Below are 17549 nucleotides of genomic sequence, written 5' to 3' on the forward strand. Positions count from 1 at the left end.
AGAATCTCACAAGCGCGTCGACCCTCAAACACAATGTGCTAAGAAAGAAGCTAAGAAGCAAACCGGAGCCATGGGAGGAGCAGGGCCGAAGATTGGTCTTGTGGAGAGAGATCTTCAGCAAATGCTTTCAGCGCTCCAGACCAGATCTAAAGATGCTTAAGCTATTATCTTGGAACGTGAATGGAATGAACTCCCCACAAAAAAGGAAAAAAATATTTTATTATTTGAAGCAATTTAATAATGATGTTGTTTGCCTTCAAGAGACTCATATTAGGTTGCAAGACCAGAAGTACTTAGTGAATTCAAAACTGGGAACATTTTATGCTGCCTCTGATTTGGTAAAGAAAAATGGTGTGGTGATATATATAAATAAAAGATTTTCAACTAAAGTTATAGAGGCAGATGACGCTGGTAGATATATAGCAATTCAATTTGATACAGACTTCAGTTCCATTTTGGTGCTAGGAATATATGCTCCTAACCAATGCCAAGAAAGTTTTTATAAGATGCTCCATTTAAAAATTTTAGACTGGAACTTTAAAAGTATTCTAATAATGGGAGATTGGAATGGAGTGATTTCTCCAAAGATAGACAAGAGTACAAAGACGAAATTCACTACCAAATTACCAAAGGCTTTTTTTGATTTACAAGACGATTTGAAATTAAAAGATGTTTGGAGGACGCAACATCTAAATGAGATGGATTTTTCTTTCTATTCAGATAGACATAAATCCTTTTCAAGGATTGATTTCTTTTTGTTAACACCGGATCTACTTCCTAAAGCCAAGAAATCCAAGATTTTCGCCAGGACACTTAGCGATCATAGTCCGGTGTGGTTACAAATTGAATTAGGGATGAGGCCAAGAAGGTCTTGGAGAGTAAATGAAAATTTATTTAGATATGAAAAAAATGTTGATGAACTTAAAAAACACATGAAGGAATTTTTCAGTTTTAATATGAATAAGGGCACTCCCATTGAAATAGTTTGGGATGCAAGTAAAGCTTATATGTGTGGGGTCCTGATACATATGAACTTTAAACACAAACAAATTAGACAGAAAAGGAGAATGGAATTGGAAGATGAAATAAAACGCAAAGAACAGCTGCTTATAATAAACCCGAATGACCAGGCGCTCCAGATGGTGCTAAAGCTGTTGAAAGATCAATTTCAGATGCTTATAGCAGAACAAACAGCAACCAATTTGCAATTTGCTAAACATAACACCTTTGCCAACGCTAATAAACCTGGTAAATGGTTAGCATATACTTTGAGAAGGAATATGAATGACAGAATTATTGATAAAATTGAGTTTCGAGGGAAGATGGTATATCAACAAGAGTTGATTAAAAAATCATTTGTGGACTATTATACTAAGCTATATGTACAGGACAATATACAGAACAAGTTAATAGATGATTTTTTGGAAGGAAAAAGGGTTGCAAAAATTTCTGTGCTTCAAAAGGCAAATTTGGAATGTCTTATAACCGCTGATGAGATCACTTTAGTTATAAATCAACTTAAATTAGCTAAGGCTCCAGGGACTGATGGTTTGACTGCAATGTATTATAAAACTTTACAACTGGAAATGATTGAATATCTTACACAACTATTTTGTAATATACAACAAGGAGGTAAAATACCTCCCTCATGGAAAGCGGCTTTTATCTCATTGATACCTAAAGATAAAGAGGGCCCTAAGAAACCAGAGGATTACAGGCCGATATCTCTTCTGAACACAGATTATAAAATATTTGCTAAGGTACTAGCCAACAGATTGATGCCGGTTATTCAAGAGATTATTCATCATGATCAAGCAGGATTTATTGAAGGCAGACATATGAAGGAGAATGTAAGGCAACTCATAGATTTAATTGACTATCTTGATAAGAATAAGCAGATCTCTGCAGTGCTGGTTTTCTTGGATGCAGAGAAGGCCTTCGATCGAGTGAATTGGAACTTTCTAACCAAGACTTTGGAAAAGATGGATACGGGACCACGATTGCGGCAGGCGATTGGAGCAATTTATCAGCAACAAAATGCACAACTTATTATTAATGGAAATTTGTCAACAACTTTCGAGATACAAAAAGGCACAAGACAAGGTTGCCCATTATCCCCATTGTTATTTATTTTAACTTTGGAAGTCTTGTTGAACGCAATTCGGGACTCAAAATCCTTAGATGGCATAGCTATCAGGCAAAAGGAATACAGAACTAGAGCATTCGCCGATGATCTGGTTGTTACCCTTTCACATCCTTTGAAATCAATAATCCAGATGAAAAATATCATAATAGAATTTGGCATGGTGTCTGGGTTTAGACTAAATCAAAACAAAATGAAAATGATGGTTAAAAACATGACAGAGACTCAAAGAAAGAGACTTGTAAGTTTAGCAGGTTTTGAAATAGTTTCTAAAGTTAAATATTTAGGAATACAAATTTCAGAATCAAACACAAAACTTTTCTCAAATAACTATGAAGTGTTGTGGCAAAAGATACAGAAAGATCTTGAAGCGTGGAAAAAGTTACAATTGTCTTTGCTTGGAAGGATCTCAGCAATTAAAATGAACATTCTACCTAGATTTATCTTTCTATTCCAGATGGTTCCGGTGCTTAAGTCAGATAAAACCTTGTTAAATTGGCAAACAACATTAAATAAATTTGTTTGGAAGGAGAAAAAACCGAGAGTAAAGATGAAGATTATGCAAGATACACGTGAAAGAGGCGGCCTTAGACTCCCAAACCTTCGATTGTATTATGAAGCTGCGGTATTAACGCATGTAGCAGATTGGTTCGGGAAAACAAAAATGGAATTGCTCAATATAGAAGGCCATGATCTTGTTCTGGGATGGCATGCATATCTTTTTTATGAAGACAGGGTGGATAAAGTGTTCAACAACCATGTTCTCCGTAGTGCCTTGATGAGAATATGGAAGAAGCACCGGCCCAATTGGGATTATAAAATACCGCTTTGGTTGGATCTTGCAGACACCATGGGGATTATGAATATTAAGTCACTCGGGGGTTGTTTATATAAAGATGTGCTTATTGCTGATGGGGGCGAATGGAAGTTAAAAACTTTGGAACAGCTGTTGGAAGAAGGAATTACTTTAAATTGGTTACATTACATACAGCTTCAGAAGAGATGGGAAGAAGATCGCAGGGTCGGCTTTATGGATAAAGAAGTGGAACTGATTAAGCAGATAAAAGAGACTAGTCCAAAACAAGTTAAAAGAATATATAATGTACTGTTAGAAAGAGACTCAGAAAGTGAATTGGTTAAGGATTGTATGATTAAATGGGCTCAGAATTTTGGTGAAGTGGTTATGTTGGAAACGTGGGAAAAAATATGGGTTCAGAATGTTAAATTTACACAGTCACAGAATTTAAGGGAGAATTTCTATAAAATGTTTTACAGATGGTATTTAGATCCTAAAAAATTATTATGCATGTACCCAAATGTTCAACCAAAATGTTGGGGATGCGGGTGTCTAGATGCTACCTTTTTTCATGTATGGTGGACTTGTAACAAGGTTAAAGCTTTTTGGATAAAAATATGGTGGGTTATACAGAATGTATTTAAGAAAAGAATACAATTTACTCCGCAAATGTTTTTACTGGGTATAACTAAGGATTTTACCAAAGGGGAAACAAAATTGGCCTTGTATATGGTCACAGCAGCTAGGTTGTTGATTGCGCAACATTGGAAAAAAGATTTTTTGCGGACAATTGATCAATGGATTCAGAAGGTGACGGGGTTTGCTGAAATGGCAAAAATTTCAGCTTTCTTAAAAGCTCAGAAACAGGAGGATTACACACAGGAATGGGCAAAATGGATTGATTATATACAGAATAAATACCAGACTAGGAGTTATTATGTAGCCTTTAGGTAAGAATGTTTAGACCGATAGATGATCAGAGTAAATAGTATATGGGATGTTTGGAATTGTTAGAGTGATATACAGCGGAAGTCAGGGGGGTGGGTTTGTGTGGGAGGTGGGGGAGGGTTAGGGTGGAGGGTGGGGCAATATATATGTATGAATAAATTAGAAGATGGGACTAATGAAACATTGTTAGGCTAGGAGGAATTTATATTAAGAGTTATAGATGTTTAATTAGCTTAGAAAATGATCAATGTGTTATTATTAATTTAAGAGAAATTTATATAGTGTTTGTTGGGAGGAGAGGGGTTATGAGTAATCTATTTTAAGATGGGGGGAGGGGAGGGGGTAAAGTGTTTGGTATAATATTTGAATGTGAATTTTTGCGGGGGGGTTGGGGGGGTATAGCATTTGTATGAGATTTATATTGTGTGGAGGGGGGGGTGAAAAGGGGGAAAATTTGTTTGTACAAAACTCTTTTAATAAAAAAAAAAAGACTCTTTTTTTTTTACACTCGTGACCCTTGCAGCCATCCCCGTGATCGAAATTCCGACGCTTGGCAACTGGAGTCACATTTATGACGACTCCCAGGCTCACATGATCCTTTTTTTGCGAACTTCCGACGAGCAAACTCAATGCGGAAGCCGGATTTACTTCACATGCACGTTGCTAACTGAACTGCAGTGATTCACTTAACAACTGTGGCAAGAAAGGTCATAAGATGGGGGTATAACTCCCTTAACAACGGCCTCGCTTAACAGCAGAAATTTTGGGTTCCATTGTGGTCCTAAGTCCAGTGGCCTAGAGGTGGACCTCTCGTCTCACAATCAGGAGGCTGAGAGTTCGATCCTAGGTAGAGGCAGATATTTTTCTCTCTTTGTAGCAATGAGAATATATCTGCCGAACAAAACTCCGCATCGGCGACAGGAAGGGCATCGGGCCAGTAAACACTCAGCTCCATTCAGTTGCCCAGACTCCACCCTACAAGGGATTATGGGGTCGTTAAATGAAGATGATTGTGGTCCTTAGTCGAGGACTTAACCTGTACTCTCCTCGCCTGTCTGCTGGTCTGTCTGCGCTTGTTAGGAAAAGCAGATAAAGTTGCTTCCCTTTTCTTGCAGCATGTGACCATCCTGGAATGCACCTGCCACATCGTTTCCTACCTGGCCGATGTCACCAATGCCCTGAGCCAGAGCAACAGCCAGGGCACCAGCCACCTCTCAGTTGACGGAGAAGAGCGGGCCATCGAAGTGGACTCCGACTGGGTGGAGGAATTAGCTGTGGAGGAGGAGGACTCGCAGGCCGAAGACTCGGTAAGCGGGCCACAAAACCCAGCTGGACCATTAATAACCTTAATTATTAATAATCTTTTATTATTAATACTATAAAATACAACAATACAAAAGAAAATAGCAGGAAAGATAGGGGAGGGAAAAGGGAAGAGAAAAGTGCAGGAAAAAAGAAAGAAGACATTGACTTCCTTTCCCTTTGGTCAGTTGAATAAGATAATAACTTCAAAAGACACTGAGCTTGTCAATCAGAAAGGTCGGCAGATCGAATCCCTAGCGCCGCGTTGACAGAGTGAGCTCCCATTCTCCTGTACGCTGCTTGGGGAATCCAAGCATGGGTTAACTTTGTCCATTAGCCTAGAGCAGGCATGTCCAAAGTGTGGCCCGGGGGCCAAATGTGGCCCTTTTTCAAATTTCAAGCGGCCCGCAGCCTCTTCTCCCCACTGGAGTTATTTGTTTAGTCTTTCATAAAATACCATATTTTTCGAAGTATAAAGATGCATCTTTTTCCCCTCAAAAAAGAGGCTAAAAATCTGGGTGCATCTTATACACTGAATACAGCATTTTTTGCCTCCCAAAACTGCCCCCTTCACCAAAATGGCTGTGCATAGCCTTTAGGAGGTTTTCAGAGTGCTCCTGGGGGCTGTGGAGGGCATAAATGAGCAAAAAATGGCTCAACTTTGCCCCCCCTAGCCCCCAGGAGCACTCTAGAAGCCTCTTAAAGACTATTCATGCTCTTTAAAAAAGGCCCATTTTCGTGAAAAATGGGCCATTTTTGGGAGAGTGCAAAAACTTTTTTTTTTAATTTGCCTCTTCAAAATCTTGGTGCGTCTTATACTCCGAAAAATACAGTAGTCAATTCGCATTTAATGTTAAGGGTTCAAAGAATGTCAGGCTGAATGATCGGCCCCACACATTTTCACATCACCAAATCTGGCCCTCCTTGCAAAAAGTTTGGACACCCCTGGCCTAGAGACTGAGTTATGTCATTGTTGACCACGCCTCCTCTGACCGGGATAGTTCAGTTTTTTAACTCAGTCCAGCCTAAAGAGACGTAAAAACCTTTTCTCTAGGATATTCCCCTCGCAGCGCACATAGAAGGACCGTTCAGGTAAGTCAACGGTCGTTCCTTTTCCCAGCTTCTGCCAACCTAGCAATTCGAAAGCATGTTAAAGAAATGCAAGTAGAAAAAATAGGAACCACCTTTGGTGGGGAGGCAACAGCATTCCGTGCGCCTTCCGGAGTTGAGTCATGCCGGCCACATAACCACGGAGACGTTTTCGGACAGCGCTGGCTCTTCAGCTTGGAAACGGAGATGAGCATCACCCCCTAGAGTCGGGAACGACTAGCACATATGTGCGAGGGGAACCTTTACCTTTCTCCTGTGCGCTGCTTGGGGAATCCAAGCATGGGTTAACTTTGCCCATTAGCCTAGAGACTGAGTTATGTCATTGTTGACCACGCCTCCTCTGACTGGGTAGTTCAGTTTTTTAACTCAGTCCAGCCTTAAAGAGACGCAAAAATTTTATCTCCTCTAGGTTAATAGACAAAATTATCTCATTGACTTGGATTTCTTCTGGGACTGTGATTTTATTGTTATGATTGTGACTTCAGCTGTGATCGAGTTCCTCACGGCTCTAGTGGCCACTGGAACGTGATCTCGGAGACGTTTTCAGACAGCGCTGGCTCTTCAGCTTGGAGATGAGCATCACCCCCTAGAGTCGGGAACAACTAGCACAGCGATGGCGAACCTTTTTTGGCTCGCGTGCCACAAGTGGGGGGAGCGCAGGGGGGTCGTGTGTGGGCGTGCCGCACCCATAATGCAACGCGCGACCCCCCAGTGCGCATGCGGGCACAACGCGTGACCCCCCCCCATTTTTATATGCTTTTTTTCGCCCTCCCCAGGCTCCAGAGGCTTTATAGGAGCCTGGGGAGGGCGAAAAGAGCCTCCCCCACCCCCCCAGAGGCCCTCTGGAGGCTTCAGGGACCGTCTGGAGGCTTCCCTGAAGCCTTCGGAGCAGTTAAAACCAGTCATTTTAAGCATTCCGAAGGCTTCGGGGACTGTCCGGACAATCCCTAAGCCTTCGGAGCGCTCAAAAGGATCCTCCGAGCAAACCGGAAGTGACTTCCGGTTTGCTCGGAGGGTCGTTTTAAGCGCTCCGAAGGTGTCAGGGAAGCCTCCGGACGGTCCCTGAAGCCTCCAGAGGGCCTCCGGGGGGGCGAGGGAGGCTATTTTCGCCCTCCCCAGGCTCCTATAAAGCCTCTGGAGCCTGGGGAGGGCGAAAAATGGCATTTAAAAAGGTGAACTCAACTGGCCAGCGCGTGCATGCCGCTGGCCAGCTGACAGGGCTGCGCCTCGCGTGCCCTGACAAATGGCTCCGCGTGCCACAGGTTCACCATCACTGGACTAGCACATATGTGCGAGGGGAACCTTTACCTTTTTATAAGCTAGCCATTTTTATAACAACAAACCTTTCTAATCGGTAAAACCCAGAATCAAAGTTTCATTCCCCACCCACCCACCTCGAGCACAAAGTCCAAAAGCATTTTCGAAGCAGAAACAAAATTCAATTGTGTTCTTTTCTTTAATCAAAGCAATCAATTTAGCCATCTCTGCTACCTCCAATCAACTTTTGCAGCCATTCTCCATTGTGGAAATCGAAATGTCCTTTCATTCTTGTGCATAAAGTAGTCCTCAACATATATAGCGCCGGGGAGAGGGGAAACCCCTCCCCCCCCTGCAGTGGTGCAGGAGGTGGACTAGGCCACGTCCACCCAGCAACGGGCAGAGATCCTGTTGCTAAAAATTTTAAAGCCTACCCCTGGTTGTAACCAGTTGTGAGTAGGTGTTTGTAGGAAGTCACCCTGGGCAACTCTTACAAAAAACTGTTCACTTCTTTGCACACACACAGGACGAAGACTCTCTCTGCAACAAACTTTGCACCTTTACCATCACGCAGAAGGAATTCATGAACCAGCACTGGTGAGCTTCCCCAGGGGTCCCCAACCTTCTGGCCGGTCCATGGCATGCTAGAAACCGGCCCACAAAAATAAGCAAAGCCCCATCCATGGGATGCAGGCAGCATGCGAAACCACGCTCCCTCCAGCCCACGGAAAAATTTCCCTCTGGTCCACGGAAAACCTGGTCCCTGGTGCCCAAAAATGATGTTGGGGGGAAGGGGGGGGCGCTGGACCGGGTGCATTGTTTTGTCTGCTTTATCGCAAAGCGCTCATCTCTCATTTACTGTACCTCCCTCACCCTCTGGCCTGCTCACTGTTCCTACCATGGCAGGTATCACTGCCACACCTGTAAGATGGTGGACGGTGTCGGCGTGTGCACCGTCTGCGCCAAGGTTTGCCACAAGGACCACGAGATTTCGTACGCGAAATACGGATCGTTCTTTTGCGACTGCGGAGCCAAGGAGGACGGCAGCTGCCTGGTAGGTTCTGGGGCTGAAATCCTGAGAAGAAATGGGGGGTGGGGGGACAGGCGCTTTGGACGAGGTCAGCTGGGGTTATGCCTCTTCCTGCCAAACGGCCGAGGTCCCTGCATGGTGTTTGTCCCCCTCCAGGCCCTGGTGAAGAGGACTCCCAGCAGCGGCATGAGCTCCACCATGAAGGAGTCGGCCTTCCAAAGCGAGCCGCGCGTCTCGGAGAGCGTCCGCCATTCCAGCACCTCGCCCACCGACAAGTCCAAGTCCTCCACCAGCGATGTCCGAGGGGGTGAGGAAGACAAGCCCAAGAAGAGCACCCTCTGCAGGAACGTGGAAGGATGTCGGGAGCAGCTACAGGCCCAGGTTTGGCCTCATGCATGCGTGTGTTTGGGAGACAATCGGGGCGCCAGAGACCTCTCCCTAGTGGGGGAAGACCTACTCAGACCCACTCCCTGCTCTTGCCTCTCCCCCAAGGCCAACTTCTCCTTCACCTCTTTGGTCCTGGACCTGCTCAACTTCCTGATGGAAGCCATCCAGCTCAACTTCCAGCAAGCCTCGGCGATGGGCAGCAGTAGCCGCGCCCAGCAGGCCCTGAACCAGCTCCACACCTTGGACAAGACGGTGGAAATGACCGACCAGCTGATGGTGAGATGGGCAGCACAGGTTGGGAGAGGGGAGGGGGTCTAGTTCGAGGGGGCAGCCTCCAGAAAAGCCCCCTTCGTTCCATCCTTCAGAGCCAGGCAGCGACATCTTTCAGAAGTCAATATTCCAGGCTAATTATGTCCCACGAGATAATTCCAGGTTGATATTCCAGGCTGTGTCACGGCAGCTCCCTTTCCTGCTTATGCCCTGCCCTCCAGGTGCCGACCCTGGGCTCTCAGGAGGGCGCCTTTGAGAACGTCCGGATGAACTACAGCGGGGACCAAGGCCAGACCATCCGGCAGTTGATCAGCGCTCACGTCTTGCGGCGCGTGGCCATGTGCGTGCTCTCCTCGCCCCACGGACGGCGCCAACACCTGGCAGTCAGCCACGAGAAGGGCAAGGTGAGAAAGGGCAGAGGATCTGCCCCAGAAGCAGGCCGGGAACCTCTGCAGGATCTAAAACCTCTGGTCATCTTCAGCGTAGAAGGTCAAAGAGATTTCCGATCCATTAGTTTAACGAAGAGAGGCTATTCACCAGCCCCAAGACCGTAATAGCAATAGCGCTTAGAGTTACAGACAGCTTCACGGTCTGCTCTAAGCGGTTTACAGAGTCTGCCTATTCTCCCCCCCAACAATCTGCGTCCTCATTTTACCCACCATGGAAGGATGAGTCAAACTTGAGCTGGTCAGGATCGAACTGCTGGCAGTTGGCAGAATTAAGCTGCAGTGCTGCATTCTAACCACTGTGCCCGCATGGCTCTTAATAACAATAGTCCTTAGACTTATATATCGCTTCACAGTGCTTTCCAGGCCTGTCTTAAGCAGTTTACAGAGGCAGCCTCTTCTCCCCCCAACAATCTGCGTCCTCATTTTACCCACCGTGGAAGGTTAGAAGGCTGAGTCAACCTTGAGCCCGATCAGGATCGAACTGCTGGCTGTGGACAGAGTTAGCCTGCAATACTATACTAACCATTTGGGAAGGAAGGGCCCTTAGACTTATATACCGCTTCACAGTGCTTCACAGCCCTCTCTAAGCGGTTGACAGAGTCAGCCTCTTGCCCCCCAACAATCTGGGTCCTCATTTGACCCACCTTGGAAGGATGGAAGGCTGAGTCAACCTTGAGCCTGGTGAGATTCATACTGCCAAATTGCAGGCAGCTGGCAGTCAGCAGAAGGAGCCTGCAGAACTCTAACCACTGCGCCACCGCGGCTCATCAAATACAGAACGGCAATGAAACATTTCCACTTGATAGCCATTCAAAGCGAGTCAAGCACCGTTTGGACGCATTTTCCTTTCTCTGCCGCTGGGCAGCAGAGATCCCCGCAGATGTCTTGGGTGGAAACCAGGAGCTTCCATTTTAATTTTTCTCCCCCCTTTTCTTGAGTTGTAGTAATTCTCTGCCCCCCCATGTCCGCGTTCTCGTTGTCCTCGCACAGATCACCGTGCTGCAGCTCTCTGCGCTGCTGAAGCAAGCCGATTCCAGCAAGCGGAAGTTGACGCTGACCCGCCTGGCCTCCGCGCCCGTCCCATTCACCGTGCTGAGCCTGACGGGGAATCCCTGCAAGGAGGACTATCTGGCTGTTTGCGGGCTGAAGGTACACACACACACACACACACACACAGAGTAGGCTGGCTGTGGACTCTCTGCTTCTCTGCAAGGAGGGTGGCTGACTGACCGACTCCTGCGGAAGAGAGATTACCTCCTTTTTTTTATTAAAAGTTTTAATAAATTTTACAAATACCACCCCTTCCCCTTCCCTCCCTCCACCCCCGACCCTTCCCACCCTTCCACCCTCCCTCCCCACAACCTCCCAGAGCAAAATACAGGGTATAAACATTTAACAATCATACGCAAACATAAGCTAACTGATTTTAACATCCTACCTCCTCTTGTGCTTTAATTCCCCTTTTGTTAAGCTAACTTTAGGGAAATTGTAACATTCCTTGTGCCTTCACTCATAAGCTAATTGAAATTTTTTAGTCCGATATTTATATTGAATATAGTCAATCCATTTTGAGAGATTACCTCCTTTCGTACAGCTAGTCCTTGACTTACAACCGCTTGTTTTGTGACCATTCGGAATTATAGCAGCACTGAAAAAAGTGACTTGTGACCATGTTTCACACTTAAGACTATTGCAGCGTCCCTGTGGTCATCTGATCAAAATTGATCACCCTTGGCAACTGGTTCAGGTTTACGACGGTCGCCGTGCCCTGGGGTCAGTGTAATTCCCCTTTTGTGACCTTCCGGGCAAACAAAGTCATGGGGGAAGCCAGATTCGCTTAACAAACCTTGTTCCTTTTTAAAAAAAAATAAAGTTAATTTTTATTTTTTGCTCTCTCTATGTACATTCACATAATTATTATTCTTTTTTTTACATTCATAATTCTAATACATTTGTCATTCCATTTATAGAATTGTAATATTCCATTCGGGTTGTTTTTGTTTACCATCCCTCGCCTATTTTGACACCAACTTCTTCTCCTTTCCTTTTCTCCCTCCCTCCCTTCTCTACTTCCTTCCTTCCTCTTTTCCCTTCCTTCTTCCCTTACCTCTCCCCTCCTCCTCTCTTCCTCTTCCCCTTCCTACCCTCTCTCCTTCTCTCCTTCTCCCTTCCATCTTCCTCTCCTCCTTACTATCTTCCTTGACTTCTCTTCCTCTCATCTCATCTCTTCTCTCTTCCTACCTCTTCCTCCCTCCCTTCTCTACTTTCTTCTTTTCCCCTCTCCTTCCCCTTCCTTCTTCCCTTACCTCTCCCCTACTTCTCTCTACCTCTTCCCCTTCTTATCCTCTCTCCTTCTCTGCTTCCCCCTTCCATCTTCCTCTCCGGGGCTTCTTAACCTCTCTCCTTCTCTGCTTCCCCCTTCCATCTTCCTCTCCGGGAATAAGGAGAGAAAACCTTATTCCGAACTTTACAGCCCCAGTGATTCACTTAAAGACTGGGGCAAGAAAGGTGGTAAAATGGGGCAAAACTCCCTTGAGAACTATTTCGTTTAGCAAATAGAAAATTTTGGCTCATTGGCGGTCGTAGATCAAAAGCTAGGATTTCACCGGCTTGCATCCTTCTCTTCTGCACTTGCCCCTCTCCCAAACCCAACCTGGATTCACACCTTGCCTCCATCCACACTTGTGATGTGAACCCTAAGCGTTGTAGCTGTGTGTCAGACCTGCCCCAATCCGATCCCTTAGGAAAAAAAGACCATCGACTCCATTCGGTTAAAACAGAGGGTTATTTTACTAAGGATGTTGGTTGCAGTCAAGTCAAGCCAGCTCTGAAATCTCCCACACTCGCTAGAAGCAAAAATAAGCTGTATGAAGCTAACCTGGCTGAAGCCATCTTGTGCTTTCTCATAGTCGTTAGTGTAGGTTTGCCCCCCAACCAATCCCTCCCACCGTGACCAGTCCATTTCCAGCCATCCAGAGCTTGCCGAGATGTTTTGAGAACTCAAGAGTGTTTGATTGTGGGATGCTGGTATGAACAGGATCCAGTTGCTCTGGTCCTTCTAACGTGTCATTTCCCCCTTTTGATTTCATATCACGTACACACAAAACTTTATTGCCCTTTCATCCTTCTCCGCCCCCTTTCTTTTTATGGCAGGATGCCTGTGTCGTGTGTGCCCCCAAGCCAAGCCAGACACGCTATGGTTTGCGATCACGACAGTGTGCTCAACAAAACATAGAAAACCATCTCTCTCTCTCTCTCTCTCCCACTTTCCCTCCCTCCTTCTCTCTCCCTCTCTCCCCCTCCCCCCTCTCCCTCCCTCCCTCCCCCCCTCTCTCTCCCTCTCTCTCCCTCTCCCTTGTGCTTGCCCGTATATGTGTCTCTGTTAACTCCCCTCTCTTGTGTCCTTTCCAGGACTGCCACGTCCTCACGTTCAGCAGTTCGGGCTCCGTCTCGGATCACTTGGTGCTCCACCCTCAGCTTGCCACGGGCAACTTCATCATCAAGGCAGTCTGGCTTCCGGGATCCCAGACGGAACTGGCAATCGTCACCGCCGACTTTGTCAAGGTTAGTGACGAGCGGAAGCCGACTAAACTCCTCCTGTCCCCCTCTCCCTCTACTCCGATCTCTGTCAGACCTGCCCCGATCCGATCCCTGAAGGAAGAAAGACCCTCGACTCCCTTTGGCTGAAGTGATAGGCTCTTTTACTCAAAAGATGCCGGTAGCAATAAAGTTAGGCTAGAACAGGGGTCAGCAACCCGTGGCTCTGGAGCCGCATGTGGCTCTTTCATCCCTCTGCTGCGGCTCCCTATTGCTCAAAATATGTGTCACACCCGCCAATGTGCGACACCCGCCGGATGCGATTTATTGAGCTTACAGCATACGGGCTTTCCCTGTCAATCCATCGCTCCCCCTTTGACCAGTCCAACGCCATCCAATGGGCAGAGGTCTAGGTATTTTGGGAACATTTAGGATTTGGAGCAATCGACATTCCATTCCCAGCTTCTCCGGCTTCTCGGTGTCCTTGAAGACTGGCACGAATGGGTTCAAAGCATCCCTGGTCTTCCTTAGCTATCACTTCCCATCTCCCTGTTTCCCAGGGCTATCCTAGCACATGTTTATTGTCCATTTGCCCCCTTGCTTCCTCCATTTCCTCCTCACTGTTTGTCAGAGCAGCAATCACATCCAGAAAGGTAACTGATTCAACAGGATGCATTAACTTCTCTTTATATATATAATATAACCCAGGAAGCAAATATACAATACCCAAAGCAGGTTTTCCAACGTGGTAGAGAGGAGAGATTGTAAGTAGGTGCAAATACAGGCAGTTTCAGTTCAGAGCAGCAGACTAGTTTAGAGCTCAGCACAGACTCAGAGTTGCAGAGCTAAGCCACGCCCAGGCTCCTTGCTGTCTCCTTGTTGCTCACACAGCAAATACTGTTTCAGTTTCCAAACAGCCCTCATTGGCTGACCCAGTTGCCATGTCTCTTCATTGGCTGACCTTGTTACCATGTCTCTGCCAAGTCATGAACTCTCCCACTGACACTATTGATGGCAGGATGCCGATGAGGGCGGAAGATGCCAGAACACTCTTTGGCAGCTAGGCGGGAGGGCGTCTCTCTAGTCTTCCTTCCCCACCCCAAAGTCCTCCCTCTTCCTTCTCTTCGCACAGATCTACGACCTCTCGGTGGACGCCTTGAGCCCCACCTTCTATTTCCTGCTGCCCAGCTCCAAAATCCGGGACATCACTTTCCTCTTCAACGAAGAGAGCAAGAACATTGTGGTCATCATGTCCTCCGCTGGCTACATCTACCTGCAGCTCATGGAGGAGGCCAGCAGTGCCCAGCACGGCCCTTTCTACGTCACCAACGTCCTCGAAGTCGCCCACGAGGACCTGAAGGTATTCCGCCTTGTGTCCAGCCTCCTCCCCTCAATGTGGCTACCGGCACTATCCAGAAACTCTCCCTCTCCGTTTAAAAAATGGGGTTTCCTTAATTCGCAGAGACCCCCTTTGCGTCAAAAGTGGTTTTATATTTTCACTTTTGACACAAAGGGGGGGGGCGGGGGGACAACACAGAAGTGAAAGAATTTTGGTGAAATATCCAGATGTGGTTGGAAGAAATGACCGGTTAGAACTCAAACCATTCCTATTAGGAATCATAACAGAAGACTATAGTAAGGAGTCAGTGTATCTAATATTGCATATCATAAAAGCGGCAAGAATGGTATATGCCGAAAAGTCAAATGTGTACCTTCAGAGAGGGAATTAATAAATAAAAGTGGGAAAAGTCAAAAGTGTACCTTCAGAGAGGGAATTAATAAATAAAAGTTGAAAAGTCAAAAGTACCTTCAGAGAGGAAATTAATAAATTAAAGTGGGAAAAGTCAAAAGTGTACCTTCAGAGAGGGAATTAATAAATAAAAGTGGAAAAGTCAAAAGTGTACCTTCAGAGAGGGAATTAATAAATAAAATATTTGCATGTGCAGAAATGGACAAATTGACGCTAGAAATTAAAAACAAAGCAGAGTCAGAATATCACGTCATAGATTTTACTATTGGTTGGAAATGAGAGGCGCAAGTTGGAACAAGAAGTAATTTGGATTTGTGAATGTGGAAAGTAATGCAATGAATGTAATATATGCATATACGATGTAAACACAAATGAGTATATTCACTAGAATATATTTATATATGTATAATTAGTGATGTATCGTAAGAGGTCAATGTATGATAATATTTGTATAGTTTCGGTTATACACTTAAGCAGTGACGTGCGGTGATGTTTATGACTGGTGAGGCTGGTGACGTCATCAAACCGCGTGGTTGCTCCAATTGAACGGGCGCAGCCCAAACGGAGAAGTTTCTTTTCTCAGAAATGTCAGAAAGGGACAGACAGGCTGCCGCAGCTCCACTGAAAAGACATTTCTGAGAAGAGAAACTTCTCCTTTCTCCTCCTCCCCCCCCCCCCTTCTAGCACTGACGTTGTTACCTAGGCATTTTTTGCATCGGGCGAGCCCGGGATCCTTGCAAGGAGAATGGGAAAACATTTGCAGGCGGCTCCTCAGCACACAGCCTCAATAAGCGCAGCCGCGGTCCCCTTCATGTTGGTTTAGGAAGGAGGAGAATAGGACCACGTGTGCAGGGGAAGGGGATCGCGGCTGTGCTAATCTGAGGCTGTGCGCTGAGGAGCCGCCTGCACACATTGTCCCATTCCCCTTGCAAGGATCCCGGGTTCGCCCAATGCAAAAAATGGCGAGATCGGCACACTTGGGGCTGCTGCTGAGATGTCCAGGGAGGCTAAACCAAGCCGCGCGCCTCTCCCAGCCACTTTCGCGGCTTCCCGGAGTATTTTTTTTTTTTCATGATGAGAGCGGTGAGGCTCTGCCTCCCCTGCCTGCACGTCACTGCACTTAAGTATGTACGGCGGATATAATGCCAGGCTGGTTGCATTCCATCCGATATTTTAATAAGAAACGACTAAATAAATTTTCATTTTAAAAAAAGTGATTTTATATTTTGAAAAGACAACTGGATGGATTTTGAGGGGGGGGAAATGAGACATTTCACTTCCTATCCTGGAAGCTTCATCGGTTTCTATAGTAAGCTCCGGGAGACGGAAGGACCTTCCTTCCATCTCCCCACAACTTCCTATGGAACCCGATGAAGCTTCTAGGCTAGGAAGCGAAACGTCTCGTTTTCCCCCCTCGAAATCCATCCAGTTGTTCTTTTCAAAATAAAAACCACTGTGACCTGGATTAACGGAGAATCTTTGCAGACACTTTTGAGTCAGAGACGGTTTTGGGGGCAGCTCACCTGTGACCGCCTCTGCCTTTTGTGTCCCTGGCAGGACAGCAATGGCCAGGTGGCCGGGGGCGGAGTGTCCGTCTACTACTCCCACGTCCTGCAGATGCTTTTCTTCAGCTACAGCCAAGGGAAGTCCTTCGCGGCCACCATCAGCCGATCTACCTTAGAGGTGCTGCACCTCTTTCCCATCAACATCAAGAGGTGAGGACTTCTCTCTCCCCCTCCCTCCCTCCCTCCCTCCCAGGCTCCCCCACGTAAGTCAGGATAGATCAGCGATGGCGAACCTTTTTTGGCTCGCGTGCCATAAGTGGGGGGAGCGCAGGGGGGGAGTGTGCGGGCGTGCCACACCCATAATGCAATGCGCGATCCCCCAAGTGCGCATGCACGCACTACAGGCGCTCCCCCCCATTTTTTGCATGCTTTTTTTGCCCTCCCCAGGCTCCAGAGGCTTTATAGGAGCCTGGGGAGGGCAAAAACAGCCTTCCCCGCCTCCCGGAAGCCCTCAGGAGGCTTCAGGGACCTTCAGGATGCTTCCATGAAGCCTCGGGAGCAGTCAAAACGAACCTCCGAGCAAACCGGAAGTCCGTTACCGAAGTTCCGGTTTGCCGGTAGGGCTGTTTTTTTGTGCTCCAGAGGCTTCAGGGAAGCCTCCAGGGGGGCGGGGGAGGCTCCTTTCGGCCTTCCCAGGTTCCTATAAAGGCGCTGAAGCCTGGGGAAGGGGAAAAGTGGCTTTAAAAAAGGGTGAACTCAGCTGGCCAGCGCGCACATGCGTGCTGGCCAGCTGACAGGCCAGCGCCTCGCGTGCCCTGACAAATGGCTCCGCATGCCACCTGTGGCACGCATGCCATAGGTTCGCCATCACTGTGGTAGATCAATGGTTCCCAACATGGGCCTATGCCCCACGGGGGGGGGGGGGATTTGATTTTTAATGGGGCCAATTTGAACCTAGGTTAAACCAAGTTAATGGCCTTTTAGGCTTCCACCGGGTGAGTAGAATTCACTTTTTGAGTAAAGTAAGAATTGTCGTATTTTTCAAAGCATAAAATGCGCCGGAGT

General features: G+C 46.7%; 1 protein-coding gene across 4 annotated transcripts in view; it reads left to right on the top strand.

Moving 5' to 3' along the window:
- The window catches only part of UBR4 (ubiquitin protein ligase E3 component n-recognin 4), a 179538-nt gene that overhangs the window by 50848 nt on the left and 111141 nt on the right, over nt 1–17549 (top strand). For all 4 annotated transcript variants that reach the window (XM_081954563.1, XM_081954560.1, XM_081954562.1 and 1 more), the window contains exons 35-44: nt 5003–5194; nt 8083–8153; nt 8463–8610; nt 8743–8967; nt 9079–9249; nt 9465–9647; nt 10683–10841; nt 13104–13256; nt 14362–14589; nt 16537–16694. In XM_081954563.1, the coding sequence (XP_081810689.1) occupies nt 5003–5194; nt 8083–8153; nt 8463–8610; nt 8743–8967; nt 9079–9249; nt 9465–9647; nt 10683–10841; nt 13104–13256; nt 14362–14589; nt 16537–16694 (1688 nt within the window). The remainder of the gene's footprint in view (nt 1–5002; nt 5195–8082; nt 8154–8462; nt 8611–8742; nt 8968–9078; nt 9250–9464; nt 9648–10682; nt 10842–13103; nt 13257–14361; nt 14590–16536; nt 16695–17549) is intronic.

Source organism: Natrix helvetica (genome assembly GCF_964273705.1).
Source record: "Natrix helvetica genome assembly, chromosome: 5".
NCBI lineage: Eukaryota > Metazoa > Chordata > Lepidosauria > Squamata > Natricidae > Natrix > Natrix helvetica.